This window comes from Poecilia mexicana, unplaced genomic scaffold, assembly GCF_051168715.1.
Source record: "Poecilia mexicana isolate PSO_F unplaced genomic scaffold, ASM5116871v1 scaffold_19, whole genome shotgun sequence".
NCBI lineage: Eukaryota > Metazoa > Chordata > Actinopteri > Cyprinodontiformes > Poeciliidae > Poecilia > Poecilia mexicana.
The window spans coordinates 20636353-20646109 of record NW_028263388.1 but is presented as its reverse complement, the minus strand read 5'-3'; the positions used below and the strand labels follow the sequence as shown (position 1 = coordinate 20646109).

The window sequence follows — 9757 nt, the reverse complement described above, 5'->3', positions numbered from 1 at the left end:
TGCTCATGTCAGAAACCACCACTGTCTGTACCATTTAACATAGCAATTGAGGCAATGCCCAATTGACAGAAACATTATTTGTTGGATTTTAATCAGTGCATTTTGCATCCAGTGAAAACAAAGATGTTAACAAATAAAATGGACGTTTAGTGCTGTGCGTTTAGTGATATTTTCACAGTTGCGGTCTCGACTGGTCTTGAAATAAAATGCTGAGTCCTCAGCGCCCGAGTCCGAGACGAGACAGAGACCATCAAAAAATGGTCTCGAGACCAAGACCGATCTCGAGTACTACAACACTGGTGTATGCTGTATTATTTTACATAAGAGCACACGTTTTCTATGTTGTGTTTTTCCTTTATGTTGCTTTACTATGTAAAGAAATAATTTGGGAGATTTGTTAAAACTTACTAATGATAAAGAAGGAGATACTTTCAAACACACAACTCCAAAATACAATGTATAGTAAGAAAAACAATCTAAATAAAGATAAGAAAGATGCAGTATTATGTTTTTGTATTTAGGAAACTGAATAGGTTTAAGTCTAGCATTAAATCTAAGCAAAAATAAATTTGATTGAACAAACATATAACCTGTAATACTCTGTAAAATAATGAAGCAAAAAAAAAAAACTGGATATAAGCTTCAGTATAAAAGTAAAACCAAAACATGCAGGGTCATGTCTGCAAAAAAAAAAGCTGGAAGTGATGAGTGCAATAAAAAAGTGAATTTTAGAACATGCCTGTGTGTGTGTGTTATGTCAAATTGAAGCTATCCTTGGATGTTTTTTATCATCTTATGAATGTGGTTTGTCTAAATATCTGCAGTGAAGTGTCTCTACTATAAAACTACCTGCACCTTGTAAATTCCAGACATACAATAAAGTGATGTGTGTCTTAATTAGCCACTGAACCAATAGCTTACGAACATTTCACTGATTTATCTAAAACTTATGAGGCAGTCATGTATATAATTCACACCAAATCTACTGTCAACCACAGTTAGTCTGAGACAAAACTGGAACCTGGTGAAAAAACAAGCTTCCAAATAGAATATCATGAACACAACAATCACTATAAAGATACCTTACATTTGCTTTCCATACTTAATCAAAATTAAATTTTTATTCATTGAACGTAAAACTTGCTACAGTTTTTTCTGATAATTCTTCTCAAGTAATAAATTGGGACATAGGATTATAGAGGTCAAGGTAATATTACACATTCTAGAAATGCATGCAAACTCAGCATAAAAGAACAAAATCACCACAATCTAAATTGCAATAAAAGGATCTTAGCAGTGTCTGAACTGGTAACTTATGATTTACGTATTATAAATAAATCATTTCATAAGTAAATCATTGATTTACTTATGAAATGATTAACAAATATGTGGGGATTTATTGACCACAGCTTTATTTTTATAATATTATCATTTTATTGACACTTATGTCACATGAAAGATAAGAGTACCGTCTTTGTGCTGACAAGAAAACAACCTGCTGAATAATATTAATCAATCATTAATCATTTTGTCTAATGTCAAGTTGTCAAAACAAAGACATTTTCAATAATGTCAACTTTGTATTAAAGTGTCATGATTTACCAAATGACGCTTTATGACAACATTCATAAATATTTATGAAGACTTATTCATGTTCATGACAGGTGTTTATGACGGTGTCATGTCAGTCTTATTCACCCGAATTCAAATAAAGTGTTACCGGCTGGGTTTATGTAGCATTTGATTTTTAACAAAATATTTATTTAAGTCCTGACTCGGAGATGGGTCCTGACTCGGAGACAGGTCCTGACTCGGAAAGAGGTCCCGACTCGGAAAGAGGTCCCGACTCGTAAAGAGGTCCCGACTCTGTTGCAGGTCCCGAGTCTGACGCAGGTCCTGACTCTGACGCAGGTCCGGTTGCAGAGGTCTGTTCTGACTCTGAGGCATGTTCTGACTCGGAGACAAATCCTAACTCGGAGACAGGTCCTGACTCGGAGACAAGTCGTGACTCGGAGACAAGTCGTGACTCGGAGAGAGGTCCCGACTCTGTTGCAGGTCCCGACTCTGTTGCAGGTCCCGACTCTGTTGCAGGTCCTGACTCTGTTGCAGGTCCCGACTCTGTTGCAGGTCCCGACTCTGTTGCAGGTCCCGACTCTGTTGCATGTCCCGAGTCTGACGTAGGTCCTGAGTCTGACGCAGGTCCTGAGTCTGACGCAGGTCCGGTTGCAGAGGTCTGTTCTGACTCTGAGGCATGTTCTAACTCGGAGACAGGTCCTGACTCTGACGCAGGTCCCGTTACAGAGGTCTGTTCTGACTCGGAGACCGGCTCTGACTCCTCCGTGTCAGTACCGACCTCTGAGTTGACCAAATTTAGAGGCCCAGCTAAGCGTGGACTAAACACAACGTTTCGTCCACTCTTGGTGGGTTCTTGCCTCTCTTCTTCGTCTGAATCGTCTCCACAACACGCAGCCTTTTTGATGAGCCCCCATGCCTTTTGAAGAAAGGTGTCTCGGAGATTGATTTTCCGCTGTCGTGCCAGGGTTCTTTTAAAGCACTCTACAACCTTGTAAATCACAATTGGGTTGTCACTTTTGATCATCTTGAAGAGCAGTTCCCTAACCACATCTTCATTGCCACAGAGAAGTTGCAAGATGTCTCGGCAGAGTTTTTTTCCCCATTTTCTCAAAAAAGACAAAGTCGATGTCCTTGACTTCTTTCCAGATTTCTGGAGCAAGCTTTCTCTGGACAGGTTCGGTGTGCTTCTGTTTGTAAGCCCCATAGCTAGATCTGTTACTGGACTTGTAAATCAATCTCCAAAGGATCTTTTGCACCATAACTCTCCTTTCGTCTTCTGTTCCACGCTTGAAACCCATCCTGTTTGCGTCCCTCAAAAATTGTTCAGGGTCCATGGTTGCCTGAGTATAATCCTCACTCAGGCAGTTTTCATCTGCGTACAAATCCTCATTAGGAAACAAAGTCTTTCGGATCTTTCTTTTTGTAGACGTTAACATCTTCTTTGGACGAACAGGATTCTCCAGGTGCTTTTTGAATTTTTCCACGATGACTTCGTGTCCTTCTGGGTAATCAAGTAGTGCGATTAAATGCAGTCCACTGGCAAAGTGGAATGCATCTCTCACAATACTCTGGAAAATCCTTTCACCAAGCTCTTCTGACACCTCCGAGAGTATGTCCACATTTATATCTCCAGTTTTTCTTAAAAGCAAGATCAAAATTTTGCTATGTTGTTCTTCAAAGGTGTGTCGGACAAGAGTTGGTCCATCTGCAGCCTTTTCAATTACTTCCCACAGAAGTTCACTGAGAAAGTCTCTCTTTTTGTAATTTGGGCTTCTTTGACCTGGATGAACTTTGTTGGACAATGTTTTTTTCACTTTTGTCCAAAAAGAGACCTTAGGCCTCACATCCATTTGCCTCTGTGGGCTTTCGTCAGTCATTTTTATTGTGGTGAGCTAAAACGTTCAAATGAATCTTGTGTTGACTGGGTGCAGTAACGGTGTTTCACCGGTAGGTGGTGCATTGGGGACTCTGAGCTGCCTGTTGCTCTGCAGTTTCTCATAATCTGAGAGAAATTGGAGTGACACAAACGGCGTTGAGGTGAGAATAACCCTCAAGTTTATTTTAACTAAGTACTTTTAATATTTGGTACTGTTCGAGGAATGTTTAAGGAAATGTGTTAATGTGTTAAAAGATATTAGACGAGCTGTGTTGTGTTTCGGAGCCAGCAGTGGCTAGAGGAAGTAGTCAACAGGCCATGATGCTAGTTGGTTAGCACACACTGTAGCGGTGGGAAAGAGCGGGCTACTAGGTGCAACCATAGACATAATATAAGAGTAGACCTACCACTATAAAATAGACTGTGTATTTTGCTTATGTTTTCCACCAACATAAAATAAAATAGGCTTTATTGGGTACAGTACTGCGTATATATATTTTTTACCAACTTTGTTTTGTTTCAATTTTATAGTAAACAAGGCCACAAACATCTGACGATTGCACAAAAGCAAAATTGGGCAAAACCATTTATTAAACTTGGACAAATATAGTAAGTGCAGTAAAAGAAATTGAGGTCAAATTTCTTTAAAATCATATTTCAGTTAAGCATTTTTATAACTGAAGGTAACAAAGTTACTTGATTGTTCTATAAAATGGAACTTTGTGCCTGGAAAACACAGTTTTATCGGCGCCAATTTCCTTAATTTTGGGACATTGGTGATCAGGTGATACTTACATGTGCAGCCGATCTTATCTACCTCAGCAAAGGTCTAAAAATCAACCTCTGTCCTCTTCTGCTCTGCTGATGGAGAGGTTTGACTGACAGACTAGCCCACCAGATCATGTCTGCACGTTTGCAGCTAACAATAGTCACCCCACTGTTACCAACTCAGCAACTTTCTTGCTATATTTAGTGACATTTCAGACCAAAATAAAAAGTATCGACCAAAATCAGAATCAACAGTTTGGGTTGTGGATTCGCTCCTTGAGGTGGTGGGCTACCCAGAACTGGATCACTGCCCTTTAGGTACCTCAAAGGGTAGGCACTCTCGCTCGAGGTCAAACACCATCTTCAGCAACAGGGACTATCTTTTAACTGGTGTATGGTGTTATTGGTGTGTCTATGACAACACCCAATTGTTTTGTATGTACTGTGTGTGCTGCGTAGAATATGTCCAGCATATTCCCGTGGGTGCAGGTTGCTTTCTCTGAGCGGGCCCAGATTAAGCTAGTGGTGATTTGTTATGTTGGTGTTCAAAAATTCAGGTTGGTCAGTTTTTAGGAGAAAAATAGAGGAAAGACAAACAGTTTTAGGTTAGAAGTTAAAATTAGATTAGGATTAGGATAAAAGTGGAATATTGAAGAATTAGGATGGGGAGGGTAACCCAAGAGTTAAACTCAAGACAGAGGGGGGTTGTATGTGGGGTTAGGTTTTAGAAAACGGGTTTAAAGAGTTAGGATGAGGAGGGAGGGATCAGGAGGTCAAGAGGTTAAGTTTAGGATAGAAGAAGGGTTAGGTTTAGAAAAGGAGTTAAGGAACTAGGATGAGTAGGAGAGATGGGTTAAATAAACTGAGATTGTTTAGGGTAGGCTAAGAGTATTTCCAGTAGGTAAGGTTAAAAGGTTAAAATTATATCCAGGGTTTTTTAGTAGGTTAGGATCAAATATTTGTTTTCTCTAATCCGAATTAATAAATGGATGGGAAAGAATTGTTAGGGATCTGAAAAATTAATTTAATTTTAACCTTATCTATCGTTAAGGTTCTTTGGTGTTTTGGCTCCCCATCTTTTAGTCCAAATTCTCCCTTGTAATCATCTTTTCCTTGTTGGAATGTTATTGTTTTCGTTTACTTTCTGCATCTATCATTTAATTTGTGGTTAGGAAAGTGCATGTAAAAAATGATCATTTCTTCCACGTACTGTTTTTGGTGTTTGTGATATTAGATAGATAGATTATCCTTATTTTTTGAAAAGGGGAAATTCCGAATAGGAGAAACCAATGTTTATTATTAATGTGGTTTCTAACGTAGGGGTATTTGGGTCAAGATAAAATAATATAATACTAAAACAATTGTTTGTGAGATAATGAGAGGATAATGGCTGGGGAGAATCAATTTTTGGGTCTGTAAAGTTAATTTAATTTTAAGTTTATCTTTCGTTGAGGTCTTTTGGTGTTTTAGTTCCTAATATTTTAATCCAAATTCTTTCTTGAATCCATCTTTCCCTTTTTGACCAGTTTGGATTGTGAGTCAAAGGTCTTCCCCTTATGGATTCAACTCCATGTTTTTTGAAATGCCGAATTATTATTGTTTCCATTTTCCTTCCACATCTAACATTTGATTTGTGGTTGGAAAGGCGCATATGGAAAGAGTTAACCGTTTCCCCTACGTATTGTTTTTTGCACCTGTGACACCAGATTAGGTATATTACATTTTTTTGGAAGGGGGAAATTCCAGATGGGAGAGTCCAACGTTTATTATCGCTGTGACTTCTGACGTAGGGATATTTTGGTTTCCCTTTGTAGGAGGTATTCTTCTTGGTGAATTTCGAGTGGACCAGAAGGCTTTTTAGATTAGGATTTTTCTGGGGTGCCGCGACAACCCTCCAGTTCTGACTTATTGGAAGGTTCTTTTGTAATTCCTTGAAATGTTCCTTCAAAATTCTGTGGTTTCTGGTTGTAAAGTCTGAAAAGGGGCCTGTTAATGCAAGAAGGTGTGGTTTACTTTCCAGATCTTTATTTTGGTTTGTGTTTTCTTCCCTGAAGGTTTCTTTTTTCACCTTGTAAAGAAGGGTCCTACAGTACCCTCTTTTCCTAAGGGCCTGGAAGAGGATTTTTGTTGCCTCCTCCCTATCTTCATCATTTGAGCAGATTCTTTTGAAACGGATTAATTGGGATTTCAGGAGGCCCTGAAACGTGTGTCTGGGATGGAAGCTGCTCCGGTGCAAAAGTTGGTGTGAATCTGTAGTTTTGAAGAAAATTTTGCTGTCCAATTTCCCGGTCTCCTTGAATTTTTCACCCTTGAAGGTTATTACATCCAGGAAACTAATTTGTTCCAGGTTGGTTGTGGTTTTGAGTTTATTCGAGGCGTGATGATTCCCCAAAATTTCGGTGAACTGTACAAAATCCTCCTGACCGTGTTCCCAGAGGCCCCAAATATCATCTAAATACCTATAATAGGCCTTTGGGAGTTTGGGGCATTTTTGGAAGACCTCTTTTTCCCATTTCGCCATGTAAATGTTGGCGTAGGCTGGTGAGAAGCGTTTGCCCATGGCCGTCCCCTTTATTTGTAAAAACCAGTGGTCATTGAACATGAAGTCATTCCTCTCCAAATTAATCTTCAGGAGTTCCAATAAAATTTGGTCAGGCCTTTCAGGATCTGGATTATCCTTCAGGCACTCTTCCATGGCCTCTAGTCCTTTTTCGGTTTCAATATTTGTGTAGAGGTTTTCTACATCCATAGTAAAAAGGAGGGTTCCCTCAGACACCGTGTGTGTGGAAACTTTTTCCAAAAAATCGATTGTGTTTTTCAGAAAACTGGGGTGTTTCTGTGAGAGGGGGTTTAAATAAAAGTCCAAAAGTTGTGCAGAGCCATAGGACTCACTGCTGCAATCAGAAATGATTGGTCTTCCTTTTGGAATTTGGAAGGGTTTGGACCAATCAGTGGGATCTTTGTGCACTTTGGGTAGGAGGTAGAAATACCTCGGTCTGGGAGGGTCTGTGCCCGTGAGAAAAAGGAGTTGTTTTTGATTGATGTGTTTCTGTTCTTTCAATTTTTTAAGGAGGTCCTGTATTAAGATTTTGGTTTCGGGGTAAATGGGTTTTTTTAGGGGTTGGTAGTATTCCCCGTCTCCCAGTTGTCTATTGGCTTCCCATAGGTAGTCAGATTTATCCATGATAACTGTCACGGAGCCCTTGTCGGCCGGTTTTATTATGATCGAGTTATTCTTCTGTAATTCCTCTAAGGCCTTCAGTTCCTGTTGGGAAAGATTGTTCCTTTCGGGTTCGACTGGGATTTTTTTAGTTTCAATTTTGTCCTGCTCAATTAGTTCCAAAATGAGGGGGTGGGTCTTGTGAACTGGTGGTTCCCATTGAGATGGGGGTAAAAAAGGAGGGGGTCGGTCATTGTTTTTGTCGTTTTTGAAGAAGTCTGCTAATTTAAGTTGGCGGTGATAATTTTGGATTTGGAGTTTGTGTCTTTCCCTTATATTAGGGATCCTAGTTTCTGTAGGGATGAAAGTAAGGCCTTTTGAGAGCAGTTGGATATGATTTTCCCTAAGGTTAAAAGTAGTTGAGAGGTTGAGAATTTCCTCTTCCAGATTAGGGGGAGGAGGGAGGGAAGAGATAAAGAGGTTAGGGTTTTTCAAGATCAGTGATCGCCAATCGGCCAAAAAACTGCAATCAGTACACTGCGACATAACATCGACCCTTTAAAATTTATCGACATACAATTTTCTAGTGCACTGCTCATTTTGCTAACAAATTAGGTACACAACACACAGATCAATGGAAATATTAGCAACACAAGATGTTAAACGGCTGTAAGTGAGGTAAAAGATGAAACACATGGTTTTCTGAGATGGTTTGGCAGGATTCCCAAACACACACACACACACACACACACACACACATCCACACAGACCAGCCCCCACACCTCTTTGTAGCAAGAGATTAGCCCCAATGTTAAACAAAGAGGCAGAGCAGGTTTCTGACATGCCAGCTCTTTAATTAGATTGGCTGGTACATATCTGAGAAGACACAGAAAGATCCATATGCTCCCGCTTTAGTGACATTGCACTGACTTACATTTGTTTCCTGATAAAAAAAAAAAAAATCACAGTAACAGTGAACTGTAAAACTGTTCCTAATCCATCAGTAAGCCTGGCTTTAAGCTTCCACAGATGCACTTTCACTCAAACACCGTTTCGACACTGACAAACAATGCACACGCACACACACAGAGGCATGTAGTGGGTGTCTTGATCAGGGTTGTGAGTCTGTCTGTTGTTGTTCACAGGGAACAAGTGCTACAGACAGATAGGAGGAGTTGCAGCCAATCAACTGTCACCATCACTGATGTGTCTGGAGGCTGCTGCAGACAAGACAGCCCTGCATGCCATCTTCTTGGCAAAACGCTGTGTAGTGTTGTCTAACAGCCCCAGTGAGACCTGAGACATCCAAGACGGCCACTAAACCCAAGTTATATCCAATTTATTTATGTCCATTTTTAAAGATCTTATCCTGAAGTTTGATTTTAGTTTTGGAGATAATCGTTATATGAAAATATGCAAAGAGTTATTGTGCACAGTTAAGGTTGGGGAAAATACTAACAAATACAAATGTATTTTTTAAATAATATATTTTAGATTGTAAGCCATCAGAAATGTTGCAGTTAATGTATTGCTGTGTTTTACAGGTTCATCTGACCAGAAGCCAAATAAACAGACTGCTTTTTGTCATGTTTAAGTTTGTGATTCAACATAAGCACAAACTTAAACGTGAGCTACATTTAGGTGTGTCTACTGTCTTTCAAAAAATAAAAGTAAACGTTTTCACAGACAGATAAAAGACAGATATGTGAATCCTATTGTTTTATAAAGAAAAAAAGCACATTATTGTTTTTATTTGTAGATGCTCAGAGTCAGATGTGTGTTACAAGCACCAAGATTCACTTTCTGACAGTAATTTGTTTTCTTTGTTGGAAGCAGAATTGCTTTGACTGGTAAAACACAACCAGAGTTTTACAAAAGCATCACATTTAAACATCTGTACACCATGAAACGAGCTACTCTTTAAATTAGGGGTCCCCAAACTACGGCCCGCGGGCCGGATCCGGCCCGCCACGTCATTTGGTCCGGCCCCCTGAACAATGCCGAATCCGGCCCGCCTCCTCATACCAGAGAGAATTCTGTGTTTTTTTTCATATATTGTATTTTCCGGTTTATATGTGGATTTTTCTTCAACCACCAGGGGGCTTTTGAGCAGATGTGAAACTAACTTTCCCTCAATGGAATATATACTCGTCAGTCCCAGTCACCGTTTCACTCACGGTTTTTTCCATTTGCATTCTGGGTAAAAATCTATCTAAAAGCGCGAATGTGTCGTCGCTCCCCCCCCCGTCGACAAGAATTTTCTAAGGTTTCTTTCTCCAAAAACTAAGACCGGCCCCCGACAAGAGAAAGGAACAGCTATGTGGCCCTCGCAGGAAAAAGTTTGGGGACCCCTGCTTTAAATGTATGTTAACATCTCT

At 39.8% G+C, this 9757-nt stretch overlaps 1 protein-coding gene across 1 annotated transcript; it reads right to left on the bottom strand.

Annotated features, from left to right (window-relative positions):
• Positions 1-2627: 2627 nt before the first annotated feature.
• Positions 2628-8007, bottom strand: LOC148153721 (uncharacterized). The gene is made up of 2 exons (XM_088001064.1): positions 6313-8007; positions 2628-3213 (listed from the first exon to the last, which is right to left on the bottom strand). Exons 1-2 carry the CDS (start codon positions 7923-7925, stop codon positions 2628-2630), a joined length of 2199 nt encoding a protein of 732 aa, XP_087857190.1. The 5' UTR covers positions 7926-8007.
• Positions 8008-9757: the final 1750 nt, after the last annotated feature.